General features: G+C 47.1%; 1 protein-coding gene across 8 annotated transcripts in view; it reads right to left on the reverse strand.

The window, feature by feature from the left end:
- Window positions 1–303: 303 nt before the first annotated feature.
- The window catches only part of PAX7 (paired box 7), an 87970-nt gene continuing 64463 nt past the window's right edge, over window positions 304–23810 (reverse strand). For 4 of the 8 annotated variants that reach the window (XM_072354528.1, XM_072354526.1, XM_072354527.1 and 1 more), the window contains exons 10-12: window positions 13135–13200; window positions 6591–6837; window positions 1345–3775 (exon numbers count right to left, since the gene is read on the reverse strand). In XM_072354528.1, coding sequence (XP_072210629.1) covers window positions 3660–3775; window positions 6591–6837; window positions 13135–13200 — 429 coding nt within the window. In that variant the 3' untranslated portion in view covers window positions 1345–3659. Of the gene's footprint in view, window positions 3776–6590; window positions 6838–13134; window positions 13201–23810 lie in introns of all 8 variants that reach the window. The other 4 variants (XM_072354533.1, XM_072354531.1, XM_072354530.1 and 1 more) reach the window with 2 other exon arrangements.

The raw sequence follows: 23810 nt of genomic DNA on the forward strand, positions 1-23810 counted from the left end.
ATTGAGCCCAACCATCAACCCATGCCCACTATGCCCACCCACAGAACCATGCAATCATTCAGGTTGGAATGACCACTAAGATCACCCACTCCCAGCACTGACCCATCACCACCCACTACATCCTACAAACAAACCACACAACTTTGGTCTCTCTTTTTGGAGCAAAACCATCTGCATTTTGCCTGTGCGTTTGGCTGATGTTGGTTTACCATTTCTTCCCCTTGAGCTTGGCACAGCGCATCAAGCAAACAAGCCACCCAAAGACACCTTTTAATCCTTTTTTTTTTCTCTTTTTTCTTTTAATGTATAACAGTTATGCCTGAGTTACAGAGAGACACCTACAGGCAGCAGGTAGTTAAAGCAAATACCAGTTTCTCTTTCTACTATTACTACTCCATATAGCTGAATAAATTATGGTGCGATTATATATATACACACGCACGCACGCAGGCACACACGCGCACACACTCCCAGGCAGGCATACACATGGAGCAAAATGGCTATGAGTCAAACACAGAAGCAACATATCCGCAGTTACTAGGAATAAGGAATGTCCTATAGTGCTATGTAGATATTCCCCAGGTGGGTATATGGAGGTGTTAGGGATGACGGGTTAGAAGCGTTAAATACACAAAAGTCTCTGAGCAACAGGAGCCAATCTGCTGAGTTATCGGACACAGTGAGGAAATGTCCATTTTGTGGTCTCAGGACGGTGCTGAGAGGTGAAGCAGGGGCACGGGGAGGTCCAAAACCCATCGGTGGGTTGGCTGTCCCCCAAGGATCTCAGTCTGCAGGCATGGAAGAAATGTCGACCTGAGAGAACAGCTCTGGAGCGCCGGCTCTTTGCTCGTTGGCTTCTTGTGTGGTTGGGATCCATGGTTACCCAACATAGTCACCATTGGGTGGAGGTGTGCTCCATCCCCGATGGGTCCACGCGTCCCTCAAGGTCCCACCACCGGCTTTGTTCTTCCATGCTTGGTTTTCTTTCACCTCCTTCTGTTCTGTCCCACCCTACCCCCTGAGTTTGTCTCTTTTCAGCAGAACTGAGGTTGGCAACCCGTAAAACAAAAGGAAAAAAAAAAAAAGAAAGAAAAAAAAAGAAAAACCAAAACACTTGGACTCTCATACATGAATGTTACCTGCAGAACAGAACAAAGAAACAAACAAAAGAGAAAAGAATTCCCCCAAATCAAACCCGTCCCACCCCAAAGATTCTGGAATGTATTTTGAAAACACACAATAGGCAAAATCTCTACATTTCGCCCTCCCCACTCCCCCCTCCTCCCTTTATTTATTTTTTTTTCTTTTTTCTATTTTTTTTATGTTTTTTTTTTTTAATATTATTATTATTATTTTTAACTAGCACGGCACTCACTGTGTTTTTTAGTATTAAAGAAAAAAAAAAAAGAAGAAGAAAATAAAAAAAAGAAAATAAAAAGAAAGAAAGAAAGTCAACTTCCTATAAACATACAGCACATGACCCAATTTCCAACTAATGTACAAAGTGCGACCACGAGGGAAAGGTCAGAGAACAGCTATTGGTGCTAGCGGGGCGATTCGGGTTCCCCTACAAACTCTATTTACAGCAGTGCCCGGGTGCTCACGGACTTGCAGGTGAAGGCGAATGGCAAACAGGATTCTACGGTGCTCCCTCTCTTTAAGACTTGACTTGGTGGGGTTCTGTGCACCGCTCCTTGAGGATGGGTGGGAGGTGGGCTCGATGCACGGCTGGGAGATAGGATGGAGTGGGGAGGAGAGAGCTGGTAGGATTTTGTGAGCGGGAAGGATTCTCGTGACAAACTGGAACTTTCCTTTTAGTTTTGCAGGCAGCGAGGAATGCATTTGGTCAGAGATTTCAGGGTGAAGCAGTGGGGACTGCTGGCCTCTTGTTAAAGAGTAGGTTGTTATAGCAAATGGGTGTTTCTGGCATTAATCTCTATGCTCGTGTCCATCACATACACCCTTGTTCTTGCCCTAGAACCCCCTGTTCTGATACGGCAGTCACAGAAGGTGACTTGGGAATGACATTTAAGCCAGGATTTGGGTCCAAAAGGGATTTCTCCCTTCTATCAGCTCAAGAGCAGCATCTTGTGTTGCTTTCCAAGACCTCACGCTGACACAACCAGGGCAATGCTGGGGATGGTGTGACTGGCAGAATGGCCAAGCGGGTGTGTTAGCAAGCTTTTAGGAATGTAGGATCCGTCACCCACATGCAGCAAAGCTGATCGGTGCTGTGTACGGATCTGACAGGATGCTGAGCAATGTAAGAAGCAAAATTCGGCTTTGGTCCCGACAGGTACTTGCCCACATGGCTCAGGAGAAAACAGCTTGGAGGATCATGATAAATGAGGCTGGGGCAAGGCAGGGAAGTGTTCCCTAGGAAAAACGTTGTTCCAGCTGCAAAAACAACGTCAGGTTATTTGGAAAGAACTGAAGAAACAGCAGTAAGAGAAAAAGGGCACAGCAGAAGTGTCTGTAACAACCTGTCCCTAGAAGCATGTGCTGGAGCAGAACTCATCCGACTGTGCAGCCCCATCTTCATTCTGGCAGCCCTTTCCATGCAGCAGAGCCCCATTCTGCACAATGACCCTCTGACACATCTCTGACTCTTCCTTCTCTCCGCTGTCTTTGCTCTTGATGGCCAACTTCTCTCCCACTGAAGGATGGAAGGGCCACGACAGTCCTCACCCTTCTCAACTGCAAGGGCAAGATCCCCACAATAGCCATCTGTATCTGATGCCCTCTCTCTGGCCAGAGTTTGCTACCACATCTTCTGCCACTATCTGACACCTGTGTCCTTTTGGTGATAAACAGGTCAAACTTGGTCCCTAGGAGGAAATGTAAATGTTGCTCGTGCCTGTGCCCACCATCTCCAGTCCTCATGCAGCAGTTCACATTTACACCTTCCAAAGGTCCCAGGCTGGATGGACATCCACCCCCCCCTGCTTAGCAGCAATCTGGCCTGCTTTGGCCCTGCTTTGGGAAGCCATCGGTGAGAACAGAAGGGTAGAGTGGGGGTGGGGGACATTTGTTGTCTCTTTAATTTACGTTTGAGCTTTTTGTTTGTCTTTGTGTGTTTGTTCGTATTCCTTGTGTTCGCGTTGCTGTTTTATGTTTGTTTGTTTAAACAAGTTCTTATATTTGGTCCATAGGTCTTCTGTGGTCCCGAATTACATCATCCTTAACAGTCAGCTTGGTTATTCCTTCCTATACAACATTCACCAAATTTACACCAATGGAAAGAAAAGGAAACAAAAAAGAAACTTCTTTCAACAAAATGGGAGGGGGGGGTGGTAAGAGATCAATTTGGCTTTGACTATGCCAACTACCTAGATGAATGGAAGGTCCTTAAGCATGGGCAAAACGCCATGGCCAGGTAGAGGGAGGGCATGAACTTGGGGTTAATAAATGTACCCAACCTATTGTCTCTGGCCACAGAATGCAGGTCAATGAGGCCAGGCTTGCCTCTGAGCACTCTGGGAGGATCTGGATTCACGGAGAGCCCTCCTGATCTTTCCCGTCTCCTTCACAAATTGATGCAAGGTGGAAGGGAGTTAGGAAGGAGTAAGGTCCGGGTACAGGCAAATCCCTGGAAGGCTGGTAGTGTTTCTCCAGTGGTACCGAGTTGCTGGAGTGGGTTGTTGGCACAGTCGGACTCTTCAGTAAGCTTGGCCTGTCTCTACTGGTAGGAGCCCCAGAACAGCTGAATGTTCTCCCAGCTTCATCCTGCGCTGCGTGGACAGGCTCACGTTCTTGGCCAAATAATCAACAGCAGCTGAAGGGGAAAAGCAATGGGGGAAAGGAGAGTGAGAAAACAGCACAACGTGAGGATTATTTAGTGGAAACGAGGCATTTGCCATCAAAAGATGTGTGACCAACAGACCCTGCAGACCGATTCCTAGGAATTGACTCTTGGATCAGAGGTTGTGCTCCTGAGAAAGGGTGCATCCTTCTAGATCAACCTGCCAGAGCTGTGGGTCCCTCACATCCCCCTCAGGACCTACTAAGGGTGAAGATCCTACTTATGCCACAGAAAATGGTGCCCAATGATGAGCCCGAGACAGCTCCAGCCTCACCCTGTGCCACCAGCGATGCCATTGCAAATGAAATTCCAGCAGGACCTCACCAATCTGGACAGGGCTTGAATGTGACTCAGCCACCACCATGTGCTGACTCATTTCTCTGTCCTAAGGGAAACACTTTGTCTGGGTGAGAAATGCATCCCAACTCACCAGCCTGCCCCACGGTCTGGGGGGGGAGGACGAGGAGTGGGGCAGGATGGTGACATTGCTCATTAGCTGAGCTTCAGTCAAAGTCTCTCCCTTTCCCTAGCTTTAATGTCTCAAATTAGATTAATAAGGAGCTGGCAGGAGATGTACAATCGCTGCCAATGAGTAAACAAATTTCAGCCATCAACGTCTTGTCAGATGCCTGCCCCAGAGGAGGTCCCTTCCAGACTCAAATTCTTATTAGACTTGTCATATCTATTAGAATTCCTTTCACGCTTCTGCGTTCCATCACCGGCATCATTAACACAGCTCCGGCCTTTGGGAACTGCAAGGACCACATTAATCTGGCATCGCTGCTCCTCACCGGCTGGGACAGCACTGGCTGGTGTCTGGGGAGCAGAAAGGGTACAACTTCTGCTGGTGGCTCTTGGTTGGACACTTGGAGGTGGCACAGTCGGGCTGGTGCTCATCCTGGACTGGAAGGAATCCCAGTAGGGGCAGTTTGTCTTGAGCACTGGGCTCTGCAAGTTGAGTGATGGTGCCTCCAACTTCATAGGGTCAAAGACTGGGGAAGACCCTGCTCTATGGCTTGTGTCCAAACCTTACCAACTTGTTCCCCTGATATTTCAGGTGATCACAGCCTTGTGAAATAACAGCTTTGTGAAGCACTTGTGTGTGTTTGGCAGCTGTGCTCTGGGTGAAGGGAATCACAGAATCATTAAGGTTGGAAACGTTCACCAAGATCACTAAGATCTGCTGAATATAAAATGCACCGAGAACGACAAGAAAAAAAAATGCTGTTATATCAAGGTCATAACCATGCAAGACCTTGCTCGGCAGTTCTAATTACCAACAAAATGGTTTCTTCACATAGAGATCATTATAAATGGAGCTCATTAACAGAAAAGCTTATAGTGAAGATTTATGTATCGCCTCTATTTAGCTGGGCATCCGAATGTCCACACATGTATGTGCAGATATGGAGAGTTTGCTGCTTGATGGGGATCTCACCTTCAAGTGGCCACAGCTGGATATATCTTGAGTAACTCTACCAACCATGCAAGACTTGCTTTTGGCAAGCTTGAATGGGAAAACATTCCTGCTCCAAAAAGAGCCCTGTTGCTCCCAAACTGAATGGACATCCAACAGAAAAGAGGGAGAGGAATCAGGAAAGGCAATAAAACAGCATAGATAGGGTTGGGTGGGCAGCTCTTCAAGGAGAGGCCCAAGTGAAAATTCCTGCAGCAAGCCAAGACAAACCCTTCTTTCTCTTTCCCTCTCCTTTGCTGGTCACTCTCTCTTCAAAAACGTAGCTTTATTTTTTACACACATGGGTGTGACTAACGTCTTGCCTAAGGGAATCTTTATTGGAAATACATGGTATTGGAATTTGTTTAAGATTTTTATCAATAGCACGTGTGTCCAGCCTCACATCCAGAAGCGAGGGGAAGGTCAAGGGGTCACAGATCAAACTCCCGAAAAACAAAAAAAGGAGGGGTGGGGGGAAGCTGCTATTGATCCCGTCTGCCGCCACAGCCGGTTCTCATTTAGCTGGAGAAGTTAAAGACATTAAAGGGCTGTGACGGAGAGGGGAATAAAAAGCCACAGCCAAATGGAAGGAAAGGTCACTGAGGACAAGCTATGGGCAAGCAGGAGCGCTCCCGGAGGAAGAGGATGCACCTTTAACCCTCTGCAGATCACCCTCTCACAACACCACACTCATTATTAGTTTAACACCAGCAGGTGAGCCCTTTGGCAGGGTTTCTGGAGGAGAAACAGACCTTCCCTGGGTCGCAGTGCCTTCCAGGTCTGAGCTGCGGGTTGAGGATTGCAATTCCAGCCTTGCTTTGGCTATAGTAGGATCGCAGCCTGGTTGGTTGGCAGACTTATGGCTTTTGTAGGGGAAGCTGAGCATGGAACCATCCCTTACCCTACACAGGGCAGGGGAAGGAGCAACATACATAGTTGTGCATCACTAAGGGATGGTATTAAAATCCCCTTGGCTGAGCAGTTGGGCTTTTGAAGAAGTAAAAACTGGAGAGGAGGAAACGAAGGGTTGGAACTGGGTGATCTTTCAGGTCCCTGCCAATCCAAGCCATTCTATGATTCTGAGTTCTTTATATTTTCTATCAGAAATGTTTTACCTAAAATATTTTATTTGGGACTTTTGAATTGGACTGCATAGATGATGGGAGCAATCTCTATATGGAGCAATCTCCATCTATCAGGTTCCATTTTTCTCTCTACGTGGACGGACTTCTTTCCAATTCCATCCCAACCTCTTCTATGACAACACCCATACATTCTTAGATCCTTCCTTCTCCTCCCCTGTTCCCAGTGCAGGGGCCACCCAGCACTTACTTTGTCCATACTGCCCATATTGGTAGCCAGCCACTGGGTCCACGCTGTAGCTGGTGGTGCTGTAGGTGGGAGGACAGTAGGACTGCGAGGTCGGGAGGCTGTCCACAGACTTGATGGAGTCACTCCGCTGGCTGCAGCTGGCAGAGATGGAATTGGTGGTGTCCAGACCACCGTGAAGAGGAGAGATGGAGAAGTCAGCCTGGGGCTGCGGAGGAACCCCACTGGGGTTGCTCAGGATACTCATCACCTGGGGAAACATGGGAGGCAATGTGTCAGCAGGGGTAGGAGAGAAATAGTCTACCAGGATGGAGTATGAAAGCTGCTTCCACCTGGTAAGAACAGACCTCACTTTTGGCTCTCCTGTTTCTAACGCTTTATTATATGATCATTGAATCATCTAGGTTGGAAAAGACCACAAAGATCACCATGTCCAACCATTGCCCCATCACCCATGCCCACTAAACCATGTCCTTCATACACATCCAACCCGCTGGTTTTATGTTTTTGTTGCCCTCTTTTCTAATGTTTTAATAAAAATATATATCTGCATAAAAATGTTTTGTTACTTATATACCTTAACTATATTATATGTGTTATATATGCTACCCAAACCCATTCGTCTTCACACAATGCAGCCCAGGCAAGCCAAAATGTCGGACACCCATAAAGTTTATTTGAAAGACCTTCCTAAGGGATAATGGAGAGGTTCCTTCCATGCACACTCAGCCTTCAGATGCATTTTTCTGCCCTGCCAACAACGTCACTGAACACCAGAGAAGGGAATAAACCAAGGAAAGCATGAGGGATGCACAAGTCAAGACCCACAGTTTCCTAAAGGGACTCTGACAGCAGCTACTGCCATTGGAAGTCTGCATGGAGGTGGGTTAATGGAGGTCCCCAACCGTTCTGGTTTTGATGCAGATTCTGCTTTAGGGACAGAAATGTCAAAGTTCTCTTCACCCTGAAATGTCCACGAGTTCAAAGATGACAGGTCAGATTGCAGCATAGCGCTTGGTTTTAGAAGGTAATTGAATTTGCACACAAGCTATCTTCCTGCTCCGAGACCTGAAACAGATGAATTTACGCTGTTTTTGTTGGTTTTGTTGGGGTTGGTTCTTTTTTTCTTTTTCCCCACCAAAATGCCAGATTTGTTCCTGTGGGTGAGCGTGGGGCAAGACAGCGCCTACAGGCCTCCATCCTGATATACTGCCTTAATGCAATTGCCTCCTGCAATCAGCAAAGTGACCCCTGGGTGCCTGGTTAAGGGTGTGAGGAGTTTGCAGGACCGGCGGGACTGAATTTGTGCTGGGGGAGGTGAGGGGACAGCCCGTCACCTCGGGGGGCCGTGGCAGCGCTGGGATGGCTGAAAATCTCCGACTTTAGCATAACCTTATTGACATCAATTAAAGTGGCAAATTGGAAATATTTGGAGCCTGGCAAGTGGTAAAATGAGCCCTTTATCCCCCGCCAGAGGCCTGGTGAGCTATTGTGCGAAGCATCCATTCTCTGGAAGGACACAAGAGTTGTTGTATAGAGAGCCGGGTCCCCTACCTCCTCATCTCTGTCCCCTCCTCCCTCACCTTCCTGCTGGACTGGGGCTTAGGGGATGCACTGCCCTTTGCTTTCTAAAGCTTCTCCTCCCCCCGGAAGGGCTCCGGAGCCCCGCAAAGCCGCTTTGCCTTGATGGGATCCCACCTCCTGACTCTGCCGGCATGAGATCCTTCCCAGATATGTCTGGGGGGGGGAATTTGGGAGCAGGGCTGGCTGGGCCCCTGTGGAGGGGGAGTTAAAAAGCCTGGAAAATCAGTCTAACCATGAGCACTGGGGCAGAGATGGAGGAGCGAGCTTCGGACGAGCAGCACAGAGCTCACTTACCCTGCCCTCCTTTGAGTTTTCCTGCCTGCACCGAGCTTAGGTTTGCTGCTGGTCCACACAAGCTAAAAAGCAATGGAGCTGTTTTGTCCATCGGAGCCTAAATCCCCTCCAGCCCTCCAGGCACATCACCTCAATGAAGCCTTGAGATGAAGTTTTTTAGATGCAGCCACTTGCCCGTAGAATCCCCTGCCCCATGACAGCAGGGGGATGAAGAGAGGAAATTGCATTTAAATATGCAAGACAGAGTGGGTTAATATGAGAGCAGAGCTGTGAGGGTGGATGTAATGCAAACCTCTCTGCCTCAATGCTTAGGCAATGGGGAAACAGTGGCGGTGCTGCCCCAGCGTTGGTTTTCCAGCTGTAAAGTTGTTTGTAACCTTCCACTAAAGCTGGGTCACGAACTTTGATCTGGTTCAGCCACAAATCGCCCTCCTCTGCCCCTCAGTCCCTGCAGATATCCCTCCAAGCATCAGGGCTGGAGGTGTCACAGCCTGCCCCAATGGGCATCTGGGATGCTCACATCTCCAGCAGCCACAGGACACTACTGCCTTTCATCTGTGAACCGAATCTGATGTTTAAAACAATAAACATCCTCCCTGCATACAGATATATGAATTCTGTGCTATATTTCTCAAGCTCCGGCTCAGGCAGCACCAATCAGGGCTGTTTTGCTGCTCCCTTTCCATGTTGCAGAGCTACAGATTTGCTGCATGCACTGCAAACCTCTGCAGGTGCAGGAAGAAATCGTGCTAGAAAACAACGTGCAACTGGAACTACTCAGAGATCGGAGGGTTTGCTGGTGCTTTCCCTCCTGGCCATCTCCCCCTAAAAGAGTCAGCTGCTTTATATTACTCAGGAAAAATAAAAGGGTCTTAAAGCAAGTAGAAGTCATATTAACACTTCCGCTAAGGCCCTCTTAAAAAGAAAGCGGGATGTAAAGCTGTGTTGGTAAATGAAACCCAGATTCACACTCTTCACACTCACGGGAGCTGGGAGATGGGAGAAGGCACTCGCAGAAATCCTACTAAAGGGAGTAATTGGCTTTAATCAGGCAGAATCAGGGCTGATTTCTAATCCTGGCTCTGCTGCCAACACTGAAGGGTTCAGGTGAGTCACTTAAGCTGGGACTCAGCTAACCTGAGCCATGCCATGATGTTTCTGGTCTATGCTAATCCTCCACCTACAGAGAGAGTGACACTTCTGAAGGACCATTCCTCCCATCCTGAGACCCCCTTCTAAAAAAGAAAGACAAAATTCCCCTCTGGAAATGCATAACAAGACATAAGGATGCCAATATTACATCAGGATGGTGAACAGCCCTGCCGACCATGGGAACATCTGTCTTTTTGCCTTGTCCAGGCATGCTGTGAACAGTTTGGGACTGGGCCCCACCAGGATCCTATTTGCATCCAATCAACCCCAAGACATGAAGGTGTTGGGACTAACAAGAGCGACGCAGAGTTTTGTGCTCCATCTCTTCTCTGCAGCCCCCCAGCATGGATAACCCTTGGCCAGCACTATCTGACTTCTTGTTTCAGCTGGATAAACTCATTTTCCAGGCAACTTTTGAACTAAGGAAGGTGCGGGTGCATCTGGAGAAATCCCTTCCTCAAGAATGCCACGTCCTTCTCCCCTTTTCTTTCTGACCTTGCTTTCTTATAATTTATTACTTCTTGGTGCATTATCATCACTAACTAAAAATCAATACCCACTTCACATCTGTAAGGTTTTATCTGGAGGGAAATCTGCTCCCTGTCCATCACAATGACTGACAGCCTTCCCTTTCCCCTCCCTCTCGTTGGCTTGACTCTCTCCCCTTCCCCATCTCCTTTACCTCTGCTGCTGTCCCAAATCAGTCACAGGCATTGCATGGGCTTGCACTTTAGGCTAAGTCAATAACAGCCCTGGTACTAGGAGCCTTCAGCCTCGCTCCTACCCTTTCCAGAGGTCATTTGTCATAGGGAAAAAGTGGTAGGGGGCCTTGGTGTGTTGGGGAGCCCAAGGTTACCACACAAAGACCCTCCTGGATGAAAGAGCCAGCCTCCTGCTGCTGCTGCCCTCCCCACCCTCATCTCCCCCTGTTCCCCAACCCCCCCCCCGGGACGTTTCATCACTCTCTCCCATACTTTAAAAGAAGGGGAGTTAAAAAAATGTAATTAATTCCCTCCATTTCTGAGCTGGCCCTCAGGGCCTCTGGCCGTGGAAACTGTAGCAGGGGAAATGTGCACCCTTTATGATAAACGAATGCGGCTTTGGGAAGGGAAGCGCAATTAGGGCCTTCAATCTGTGCAATCAGGCCTTCCGATTTTAGGGTTGGAGGCTGGGGGGGTGGTTATGTGTGTTATGGGGGCGGGAGGGACTCAAGGGGCAAACAATGATAGGGACAGGATACTGCTCAGATGGAGAAGAGCACACGCATGTCAGGGAAGGGATACTGGGGAAGTTTGATGACCAACCCTCGCCCTGTAGACCTGGTCAGGATATGGGATAAACTAGAGCAGTCCATTGGTGACATCAGACCTTGAAACACCACAGAGTGGATGCCCACCATATGCAGTGTGTAAATAGCCCAAGACAACAGGGAGGACGCAGAGATGTTTGGAAGAGATCACATCCCAAAATCCCACAATGATGGGGAAGTGAGAGCCTACAAACACTATTTCCCAGAGTGGCTTCCAGTGCTGCTTGTCTCTGTTTTTGGGTATCCGATATGACAAAGCGTAAAGCATCCAAAATCAGAGGCTGCCTTAGAAATAATGCTGCATTTAGAAACTGCTGAGTCTGGCTAAGTTGTGAATAAAAGGAAGACGTAATCATCTGCAACTAGCTGAAGGGTGTTAACTCCAAAGGAGCTGCCAGATGGTCCCAAAGGAGAGCAGACTGAAAAGCAGAGGCTCATGGCAGTGAGGGGTATTTCTGAAGCTGCGGTGCTGTTTTCCTAGGAATGGGTATAAAACCTCAACTTTGGGAAAGGCTGGAAGCACGATTGAATATTGAATACTAATCAGACAAAAGCACTACGAACTTCTGCTGCGAAGAATGCGTTTGTTTGTAGGCTCTGTGGTGTCAACGTTTACACCAGTCAGTGGGAAATGAATATCTGAATATCTGATAGTCATGCTGGGCAAGGCTATGGGTCTCTTGGCTTTCCTGCCTACAAGGAGCAGACAGCTGGTCTGCTGTGAGTTCCCCTATGAGGTCTCCACCATTGGGTTGGTCTCCAACATTCGCATCTCCTGCTTTGGGCAGGTTATGCTCTGTCCTCCAATGCTGTTCTGAGCTACTTGGTAGGGACCCAGCTTTAACATTCCCACCTTTCCCTGGCAGCTTTTTCAGCTAATCTTTACCTTCCCTCTTGCAGAAGGCAACCTTTCCTCACATCGATGCTGTTTGATCTCTGTGGATTCATTCTCACTTCATGGGAAGAGGGAGAGTTGATTATTCTATACATACATTAACTGGGAACAAAACGAAGAGGTGACCGTAGGACTGCTGAGAGTTGAAGAAAGAGTTGGGAGGAGATAAATAGCTCCCCAAAGATCTACACTTGAAAGGAGGATAAATATATGCAAATATGCCCTTAGGTAGGCCTAAAATGACTTATGTAGCAATCACTAACACTGCACTCACAAAGCCAAGTAATTAATTTCGAATATTTTCTAAACCACTGGATCCAGCTGAGCTGTACCTCAAAATGCCAAACCAATCCAGTAAGCGTTCCCTCCACATGTGCATTCAAGCCAAGAAACTACATACTATTTGCACCTAAGAAAAAAACCTGATCTGTTCAGTCTAATGGCAATTCCTAGGAGATTTTAGAGTCCAGGGATTGAAGGTTGGCCATAGGATCATGATGGTTGGAAAGACCACTAAGATCATCCAGTCCAACCATGAACTCATCACCACCACACTAATGTCTTTTAAATAGCACTTGAAAAGCGAAAGGCTGACCCAGTGAGATAAATGGGAGTTTAGCTCTTAATTTAAATGGAGCATTTATTTTGCTGCAGGAATTAATTGTTATGCTATTGATTGAAAGAGCTCTGACTCGTGTTTCCTACAAAGTGAGTGAAGAGTAGTGCCAGTGTTTGCTAACCAACGCTACCAGTGTATTTACTTTGAATGGATGCAGACAAAAAGGCAATACCCCCCCCAAAACCATTCACCACTAATGGCAAAGGATTGCTCCAGGGCAGTGATGTTCCATTTTCATAACCTCTTCCACTCCAGTGGAAAGCATTTGGGGACAAGTGAAACTTGAGACTTTCCCAAGGCCACACCACGTGAGTCAGAAGCAGAGCCAGAACAGAAGACGATGCTCCTGGATCCCTCCTGCTAAGCATGGGACAGAGCGTGCCGGATCCCTTCAAAGCGATCAGCAATGGTTGCCAGCGAACAGTAAAACCAGAAATATCATCAATGCCTTTCAGTGACTTAAAACACCTGAAGGATGTTTCGGCATAGTCTAAGACACAGCGGGTGAAATGGAGATGAGCATCATGTCCTAAGACGACCCTGTTCACTTGACTGATGAGGATGGAGAGGGCTTGGGGAGATGCTGGTGGTGAGATGGAGCCGGGGATGCAATGGTGAGCTGCAGCAAAGCAGGCCAACGCAGGCTGCACAAGGGGAGGATTAGGGGAAAAAAAAGGCGATGGGAAGTTATTACCTGATTGTTCAAGGCTATGGTGAGGTTCCACCTGGAGCACTGCATCTTGTTTTGGGCACCCTGCTTCTGTAGAGATGTACAAATTATGAAGAAGGTCTACAGAAAAGTTTCTAAGCTACAGAAAAGAATGGGAAGGTCTTAGCTCTAACGGTAAGAGAAACTGCTTAAGGCTGGATGGTCTGGGTAAGAGGAATGAGCTCTTCTTGCAGTGGGAATACTGTAAGGAAACCAGAAGCACCACAGGGTTATACATCCAGTAATGGGTATGAGGAAATTTGTAGCAGAAGTATAATTTGGAGGGAAGAGGGGAGGCATTTCTGAATGGGAATTACATCAAAAACTGCTTGATCCAGAGACACAAGCCACTGCTCTTGGTGTCTGGGAGCCAAACTCTGTTGTCACCTACATGGAAGCAGATGCTAAAGCTTCTAACAGTCTGGATAACCAGAGGAAACAAACAGACCTCCTGTGATGGTGCAAGCTGTTTGAGGTATAGGGGAATCCCAATTCTATGGACATCAGCTTCATTAATGAACAAAAGCAAGACTAACCCCTCCCATAATTGGGCGAGACTCAAGTCAATCATGCCTTACTGTGTTGAAACTGCTGAAAGGGCTGATTTTTGTGCACTTCTGAGCATCTCCCTCTGAAAATGGCCTTTTGCTCTTTACTAAACACTGACATCTTTATTCACCTGATGCTACCTGTGCAGACCTTATCCTGATGCTGTGCAGACCTTATCCTGATGACCAGCTACATGAAGGCCAAGTGAGTACACTGGGGACTAGATCCTCCATAGGGAAATTGCTTTGTTGGGATATGGAGGTTCTCTGGCCATTAATTGCAGGAAGACGTATCTTGCTCGTGCCATTTTAGAACTCACAAAGTCATTGAAGATGGCAGAGCAGAAAGGCACAGCCATAGAAAACAGGAATTCCTAAACATTTCCAAGCCTTTAAAGGGACTCAGGTTAGGTTTGGCTTTGGAAATGGGTTGGGCTGGTGATCCCTTGCGTTTTTTTACTCAGCACCTATTCATCCAGTTCCGGGTAGGCTGAGATATGATGATGGCAAGAATATACACCAAGAATATACACCAAAAACCAAGGAACACCCGACAAACCTTCAGCCATTTCTCCCTGAACACCCTTCAGCATCCCCACACCAGCAGGGACTAACAAAGACAGCCCCAAATCCACAGAAAGGTCCCCTTTTCCCCTCCTCCCCTCCCACTTCTCTCCCTCCTTTTATATATTTATTTCCCCTTTGCTAAGCCAGTCTGTGCTCGCTCACTATCACAACCCCCCGCGGACACTGGTAATGGAGTGCGGGTGCTGCCTTACTGCTTCGAAACAAGATTTCCTGAGATCCTTTGAGCTCGCTCCATGCCTCCCCCTCGCCTGCTTTTCTCTCTCTTTTTGGAGAGTGGAGGGGAGCCTCTATAAATGTGAAAGGAGCTGCACTACAAAGAATCCCCCGAGTGGCATATCCCAGCCTCGGGCGAAGCTGCTTGGTGCACTGATAGTCCTTCGTATCTGTTCTAGGACTCCTCTTTCTCTTCCCCTCCCTCTTTCTCTGATCAATCGAGGGCTGTAATCAGTTAAGGTCCAGCTTAACTGCAGTGTAAGATACACCAGTTAAGCAAAGCCAATGCCTCCAGGGTTCCCATCGTAAATACGGAGAGGTCATGGGGAGATGAAATAACCCTGATAAGTTCAGCAAGTGCAGTGCTAGCCAGGCTCACGTAGAACACTTAATAACTTGAGCTGGCAGAAGAATGGGAGAAAGGAACAATCAGAATTGTTTCCTGCTCCCAGCTCCTCTTCTGCTTGTTTGTTTGCTCCCCCAGCTCTCCCTCAGTTTCTCTTTTCAGCTCACTCCAATGAGTGAGCAACCCAGACCCCGATCCTGTCCAGGACTGCAGCAATGAATTCTCAATGACAGCTGAATCCAAGGAAATGCCTTCTACTTGTGTGCTCTCCCCTTAGGCTTCTCTCTGCTGCTAGGGAGCAGTGTGGTATTTCTAAAGGCAGGCAGCTCCTTGCTTTGGCCAAACGTGAGGCTCAGAACCCTTGTAGGAGCTGAGCTCTGGGCAATGGGGTTATGTCCATGCAGGCCTTGGGGTCCGCTGGAAGTGTCATTGCAAATAAATAGGAGGAAAAAACAAGATGATAAAGCAAGCATCTTGCTAAGAACGGTGCCTTAATTACCCTTTCTACCAAGGCATTCTATCTCAACAACCTCTACCCTGTTTGTTTCCATAGTAAACCTTCTCCTTTCTCTCTATAAATGTCCATCTTCAGGGATGGCCCAGGAAAAATGGAGCCCTTTGCAATCATTATTTATAATCACCTTTACATTAAGTTGATCACCTACAGGCTGGATCCAAATAACTTATGGCTTCCTAACACCCCTTTTTTGGAGGGTTTGGGGTGTCAAAGGGACTCCCTTGTGCTTCTGTTCCTGAGCTCATTGCAGAGAAATCCTCCCTAACTTCTACCTGGCCTTAATCCTGAACTACTAACTCGACGAACACAACGTGAGGTTTGGATGCAAACAGCACCACATGGGCTGCTGTCTAATTGGACATCAGCCCACCAGGCATTGCAGATAGAGGAAAAGAAAAAAAAAATGCCATGTAGGATTTATTAGAAACGATGCAGATGCACAAAGAGCAGAACAAAATCTTTAACCAGAAGCGATAAGAAAACCCTCAAGGATTTGAGTTGAGATAAATATCCCTCTTGGAGTCCTCCAGCTCTTTCAAAGCTTTTTGGTCCGGAGTTTCCCCACAGTGTGAGAGGTGCTTACTTAAGCAGGGGTTGGGATTACCCCTTCCCCCATTGCTTTGGCATTTCTGCACTCAGTGCCTGCACAAAACTCAATTAGTTTGTATGATTAGCCAGTGCAAAGAGCTGAAACCCAAACAGTAAAGTTACACCGTTGGACTGCTGGCCAAACTATGTCTACACCAATGGGAAGGGTCAATACCTCATGGATACTAAACCTCAACCAAAAGAGAATAGTCACACATTAACTGAAGGATCACATGTAAACCACGGCACAGTTCACTGCACCAAACCAAGGCACTTCGTATCCCAACCCCACAACTCCTGATTGAGCTGGCTCTTATGAGAATACCTTGTTGGAAAGAACAAGAGAATGGCAAAATTGCTGAGCTGTGCCCTTTGCTGCACGGCCAAGCAGGGGAGATGGGGGGGATCACACCTCATAGTGCTCGAGCAGAGTTTTCAAGGCATCTCCTGCATGCAGAAGTTTAAAAGCACACAAGGCGCTGCTGATCCAGAGATAAATGGTGGAAAAGGGATTAGAGATACTTAGCGGAGGAGAGGGAAGACTCAGGAAGGGCTGATTATTTTAAAGATATGACTATTTAAAGATAATGATTGCATAAATTTAATTAATGCATTTTCATGCTGCAAATGGCCGTTTTGTAATTAATGTATCTGGCCTCGCTAAGCATGGGAGATCACATCTCCCAGCCTCCCCCTTTCCCTTCCCGATTCCCCCCTCCGCCTCGCGTTTAATGAAAGACAGAAAGCAGATGACAGAAACAATTTGTCAGCCAGTACGGGTGTCAGATGCCTAATTGGTTGCGCTGAGTTAGTGGGAAGTAAAGGGGGAGAGGGCCAAGGCTAGGGGGCTCTTCTCTCTTTATCCAAGGCTTCGGGGTGGGTGCCTGGATGGGAGGTGATGGAGGGTGAGCGGGTGAAAGTGTTTCTCGTTAATTGATGGAGATTAGGATGCAGATTGGCTGTGGCAGGCACTGGGCAGTGACAAGAAGGGGATGGGAGAGGCTGGTTAACAGCCGTGCAAACAAGCTGCCATATCTCACTGTGCATTAAGACCAGCAGCGCCGACGGCACTGGTGGTTCAGGTTGGTGTGTGTGGGTTAGAGCCTTAGAAAAACTGCTTGCCCTGTGTCATCCCATCCTTGTCACACTCTGGGATTGGCTTAAAAAGCACAAAACAGGAGCTGATGTACGTGTCAGCTGGTGACTGAGTTCTGTGGGTGCATTTGGGTCGTAGACTACGTAGACTACTATACCACACTACCTACTGTTCTCTGGTCATTATGTGGAGGGAAAACATCCTTCTCCATGTAGAAGGGCCTGGCAGTGTGAATCCCTCTGAACTAGACACTGGCACAGGCTGCCCAGAGAGGTTCCTTATCCCTGCAGACATCCAAGGTCAGGCTGGAGGGGCTTTGAGCACCTGATTGAGCTGCAGGTGACCCTATTCACTGCAAGGGTGTTGGGCCAGATGGCCATGAGGGTCCCTTCCAACTCTAACTATGATTCTATGATAAATTAGAGAGCCCAGGCTATAAGCCCCCTGCCATTGAGAGCCAAGCATCCTGACCCTGTCCCAGCAGGACATGGCATGGGCTGGCTGGAGCCAAGAGGAAAGTAGAGATGTGCCTTATTTTTGCACCATCTCTCTTCCTTCAAGGTTTTCTGGGACCTCTGCACCCTCCCACTTTGTTGTATTGGTCACAAGCACAAGGCAGAGCAGTGTTGCTACCTTCTAATAAAGGCTGATAACCCAAGAATGCACCAAAGTTTTTTGGGGGGTGAAGGAATTTGATCATTCCAAATCCAAAGCCTTCATTCCAGACAGCCTTACCCCTCCTCTTGTATGAAGAACAGGAGAATTACAGCCTGGTGAAATCATTAAGGCTGAGAGAGACCACTAAGATCACCAAGCCCAAGGAACCTCAAAAACATTAGTACCATCAGATGCTGTTGGGTGTTCCTATAGGTCTAGAAGGTATAAGACAGCCTTATACAGGTGGGAACAGCTTCCTGTTCCCACACATAAAGGTGATAAGTAGAGAAACATGGGGAGAAAGAGCTAAGAATAGAAAATGTTGAGTTCCCATGCTGGGCTCTGATCACATTCCAACACGCCGCCCGCAGAGATGAACACACTGCTGGGCTCCTGCATTGTGCTACACATCCCATCGCGAGGGGTCTGCGGAGGGTTGAGAAGTGGTGAAAAATGTTATGGGACTAAAAAGATCCACAATCTTTTCTTTTAGATGAAAGAGTGACTTTCAAACAGCATAAATGGAAGTGGAAAGGGGGTGGGAGATGCAAGAGCAAATGCAAACTTTTTGATTTCAAGAAGATGAAAATAAGGTAAAACCTTGCAATTTGTAGCAAAAACACGTTTAAAATAAAACATCCCCTTAAAACAGTTTTGTGCCTTTGCTCATAAAAGCAAAAGAAATTCTCCAGAGAGTGCTGGATGAAACAGAACCATTCTGCTCTTCCCAAGATGTCCCCAGTTGCCTCCTTGACCCTGCTGGCCTCAGTTGTCCATTCAGCTGTAGGGTGAGCATCATGCAGACATGGGATTTGGTGATGTGTAACTGAAGCCATTCTTATTGGTGAATATTTGTGTTGCAGAGATGTGGAAGTCCTACGGTCAAGGAATGGGCACCACTGTACAATAGAAATGAAATCCTAGTTCCCCAAAATTGCATATCTAAGGCTATCTCCCACCAAGCCTGGCTCTCTTTCTGCTCTCACTCCAAGAAAGCAAATTCAGGGCGGTTGGAAAATAGGGTCAAGTCTTCATATTTCTGATTCAATTCCAATATAAAGTCAAAAGAGAGTAGGAGCTAACCCTGCTCCAGCTCCCAAAAGCTAAATGGCCTAAGATGCAACAGGAAAAATGGAGGAATGGGAATTATTAATGCCTTCTGGAAATCTGCCTTGCACAGGCACTGCAGAAATACTCAGCATCTACTTCTTCCTTATTCATAATACACACTCTCTTCCCTACAATAGAGTACACCCATCATTTTCCTTTTGGTTTATAGGACATGAGGGGCAATCAGTGGGCGGTAGAGCTCTGCTAGGGAGGAATATGCTCCATCGTGTATTAAACAAATGCTAAATGATTACAAGCACCATATTGGATGAGAAAAAAAAGCAGGCTGTGGTGAGTTGTGCTTGTCACATCACCGCTCCTCCTTGGCAAATAAGTCCTAATGCACAATTGGTATTTATTAGATGACATACAACAACTGTCTCATTAAATCAGGGCTCGAGTATAGGCCGGAAGTCTTAATTTAAAGTGTCACCAGCTATTGAATTCAGATGGTTTAGGCAGGAGGAGAGGGAAGGGAAGGGAAGGGAAGGGAAGGGAAGGGAAGAGAAGGGAAGGGAAGGGAAGGGAAGGGAAGGGAAGGGAAGGGAAGGGAAGGGAAGGGAAGGGAAGGGAAGGGAAGGGAAGGGAAGGGAAGGGAAGGGAAGGGAAGGGAAGGGAAGGGAAGGGAAGGGAAGGGAAGGGAAGGGAAGGGAAGGGAAGGGAAGGGAAGGGAAGGGAAGGGAAGGGAAGGGAAGGGAAGGGAAGGGAAGGGAAGGGAAGGGAAGGGAAGGGAAGGGAAGGGAAGGGAAGGGAAGGGAAGGGAAGGGAAAAGAATGGGGCTTAGAGAAGTGGGAAGTGGTAACTGGTCCTAACCCACCTTCTGAAATGGGTTGTGATTTCCATGCCGATCGCAGCTCTGGTTCAAAAAATACTTGTTCTGCATTTGCTTTCTCCCCCCTGCTCCCCTCTACGTACACTCCTTCAAAACTCTCCCCCCTAATAAACGGTTGAGCACCTTTCTCTGTGTTCTAAATGCAGCGTCGAAAGCAAAGGTTAATGCTGGAGATTGCATTCCAATTGAAAACGCGGCAACCGGTAAATTTGGTTTGTTTAGAGTGGAAATGCTTGAACTGCTGTGGATGGGTGGCGGGTGTGAGAGCACGAAGGAGGGGGGGGGTTTGCGGGTGGGAGATGCGCCCCAGCTCCTCGCTGGGCAAAATTAAATTTCAAAGTTTAATGAGTTGCGAAGGGCGCTGGATTAAAAAGCCTGGACCCTGAGCTGCCAAAACTGAAGCAGAGAGATGAAGGGAGAGAGAGAAAAAGAGAGAGAGAGAAGGGAGAAAAAAAAAAATCCCACCAAACCCGAAACGTCAGGGAACAGAGCAAGTGAAAAATGTCAGGGCAAATTGCTCTTGACAGTGTTAATATCTGCACCTCATAGCAATAATTACATGTAAATAAATAGTGAAATAGCTCTCAGCTGGAGTCTGGACTCCGAGTGCAGATGCCACTAACAGCCAGCTGGGGACCTTTCGCTCTTCTACTGTCATTTTCCCCCCTTTCTTTCCTCCCTCCCTCCCCTCATTTAATCTCTGCCAGAGATGCAAGCGCAATACTGAAACCCTGCAGCCCCTTTCTTTGGGGGATCGCTGACTCCTCGCATCGCCCTCCCCACCAGTGGGGGGGTTGAAGCCCCTTGCAAAGGGAGAACAAACTTCAGTGGATTCACGTTTGGTCATCTTATGAGTAAAGCTGAGAGGTGAGAATATCTTGGCTGGCTGTCCTGTCCCACCGCTGTGGGCTCCTAAAATGTCAGGAGGGATGCAGCTATCTGTTTCAAGAAGTAGGATTATGTTCTTCTTATCACCAAGGTTGTCTCTATTTCAAAAGGACATGGGAGAACATAAGGCTCAGCATCAGGGTGCTAAAAGATGCTTCATTTTCAGAGAAGAGCCTGAGCTGACGCTTCTAACCCTTACACAAATAAAGACCCACATCATTCTGCACTTCTACCCCACTCCCTCCTAGTGCACGGCTCAGCATAGTGCATCATCTGAGACTGCTGAGACATGACCAAGGGAAAAAAGGCATTGCATCATCAGCATTAAAGCCCAGAGAGGAGTGCCAGGCAGACAAACTGCCTTTTGGGTTGTCTGTCTCAGGTTGCTTTGATAATATGGCCAAAGGGATGTGAGTGTTTGAGTGGGGGAGACTCCATAAAATAAACATGCAATTGCACAGAGAATCATAGAGTTATTAAGGTTGGAAAAGACCTCTAAGGCCATCCAGGCCAACTGTCCACCTACTGCCCATTAAACCATGTCCAAAATCCATAGATATACGATTACTACAAGTACTTCTACAGAGAAAGCCTTTGGGGTGAGAGCAAAGGGCCCAGACTACACCCAAGTCAGGGGCAATGAGGTTCCTACCTTACACATCTAAATTTAAGCAGAACAAAACCCTCGTGCCTCCGTTCTTGGTCTCGGAGATAACAACCATCCCCATGGTACAGGGAGAAGAAACGCTTCCCAGGATGATGAGATGCTCAGATATTATGATGAAAGCCTTAGATAAAGCTAAGCTCATTATTTTAGCCCTGTTCTCTTCCACTTGGTCCATTTATCTCTTTGCGCCCTCAGTTTAGCTCCCAGTCCTACAAATCAGGATTAATTATAAGCCATAAAGCTCTGCTAACCAACAAGCAAGCCCACGCTGTTTACCCCTTGTTGCTGGAGGAACTGAAATAACTTGTGGCTGGAGACAAACAAACCTGTAAGGTTGATCACAAGGGCAGGAATGGTTTTAACCCAACCAAAGATGTAGACAGAAAACCCAGGGATTGCTGCTCCCGTTGCCTGGTGGTATGAGAGATGCCCCAAATGCAAACCCGTTGACATCTCTCCCATCTAAACAGCATCACTCCAAAGCTGAGATGCAAGACCAAAGGAAATCAACACAAATAACCTGCCACTGATAGGATGGAGACGTTCCTACTGAACCACTGCCTTGTATAAGGGAGAAAAGCTTTGAGGCCTTTCCTTTCGGCTAATGAAATTCACAACAACACCCCACACTGCACTGAGCAACAAACACAGCTCCATTATTTGGAAAACAAATATGTTCTTTAGAGCTTCCTGGTTGTCAAACACCTTTTTGTTTAGCTCAACAACTAATCCACTTATCGGAGGATAAAGCTGCCAGTGAATCAACAGTATGATAAAAGCATGCACAAAATTAGCAAAAATTTGCCTATGGCTCCTGCACATTTAACAAACACCAGCTAAGAGAAAAATGATTCCTATTTTTTTTTTAATAACTGAGATCCCCAGGAGAGATTCTGTCAGATAGCAGCTTTTATTTTGCTTGCAGTTTTTTTTTTTTACCCTCTCTCTCTCTCTTCGTATATAACCCAAGTACTGAGGCTGGGAGATGCTGGGAGCTGATATCAGATCCACGGTGAAATTGGCAGTATTTGAATAAGCAAGTGATGCAGCAAGGGGGAAAAAAAAAGTAATAAGGTTTTATATGTATATATATCATAGAATCATAGAATTGCTCAACCTCCAATTGCAGGTTGGAAAAGACCTTCAAGATCACCAAGTCCAACCTCAATCTAACCATACTACTCCCTTAATTCTAACAACCCACCAGTAAGTTATGTCCTTGAGGGATATATATAATATATACTATATATATATATATATATATATATATAAAATAAAAATGTACTGCTCAGGCATTGGCTGCTTCCCCCAAAACCTCATCTTTGCTGGATGTTTTCATCCTCATCAGGTTGTAACACTCAGAGGATGCTGGATTTGCCCTTCCCTGCTCTTCAGCATGCATTGCACATTTGGATACGTGACGTGATGTTCTTGTGAGAATTCCAGCATTTCTGGATACAGTTATAAACCAATGTATGTGAAAGGGAATGAGAGAAAGAGGGTATGAGAACTCCTTAAGGCTGGGCAATGAAATGGTGGGTTCCAATGAGACCAATGCATCTCTCCGTAGTTCATAGCATCAACAAAGAGTGATTCAGCTTTTCTAAGGTCTGACTAATCTTCTGATGATTCCCACCTCTCTATCATACTGAGAATATAAAATGACTTTACCTCTAATGGAAGTGTGGTAGATAAGAGGAATGAACTTGGGCAGTATTCTCCAGTTGCTACCTTTAAATGACGACAGCCTGAACAGGAGAATCGTAGAATGGTTTGAGTTGAAAGGGACCCTTAAAGGCCATCTATTCCAACACCCTGTAGTGAGCAGGAACATCCACAGCTCCATCAGAGACTCATCCAACCTGACTTTCAGGATCTCCAAGGATGGGGCCTTCTACCACCTCTCTGAACAACCCATGCCAATACCTCACCACACTCACTATAAAAACTTCTTCCTTATCCAGTCTAAATCTCCCCTCTTTTAGTTAACCATTTCTCCTTTTCCTGTCACAACAGACCCTACTAAGGAGTCTGTCCCCTTCCATGGTGAGTTGGACTAGATGACCTTTAAGGGTCCATCCCAACACAAAAGATCCTATGATTCATTCAAATATTCTCCTCTTTCCCCCCTACCAACTTTACCTAGACTTGAACAGGACCACGGCACATGACCATGGGATCATTTAGGGGAGCTGGGAATTAATCAAGAGGCACCCACCTGTCAGGCTGGTATCTGGAACTAAATGGAAACACTTGCTAGTACTTGACCTCTCGCCCTCCAGACAAGCCTGCGGCTCTTGAGAGGTTTGAGAAACCCTCTTGCAGCTCTGAGACCCCAGGTGAAATTAAGCAAGGGGAGAGAGGCAGGAGCTGGGTAATAAGCCAAAGGGGAAGCAGAAAGAGCTGGTGGAGGGAGCAGTAACCTTCTGGCACTGGTGGGAGAATTCAAACGAAGAGCTGGTGCAAAGACTTGGATGCAAGGAGAAAAAAAATACAGAGCATGCCATGGTTTGGCCAACAAGGCAAGAGAAAAAGCCTCCTGAAGCTCCATGCCATGCAGGATGGGTAGCAAGAGATGCTGGAAATATTTGGGGTGAAATATCTCTATGCC

This window comes from Excalfactoria chinensis, chromosome 20, assembly GCF_039878825.1.
Source record: "Excalfactoria chinensis isolate bCotChi1 chromosome 20, bCotChi1.hap2, whole genome shotgun sequence".
Taxonomy (NCBI): domain Eukaryota; kingdom Metazoa; phylum Chordata; class Aves; order Galliformes; family Phasianidae; genus Excalfactoria; species Excalfactoria chinensis.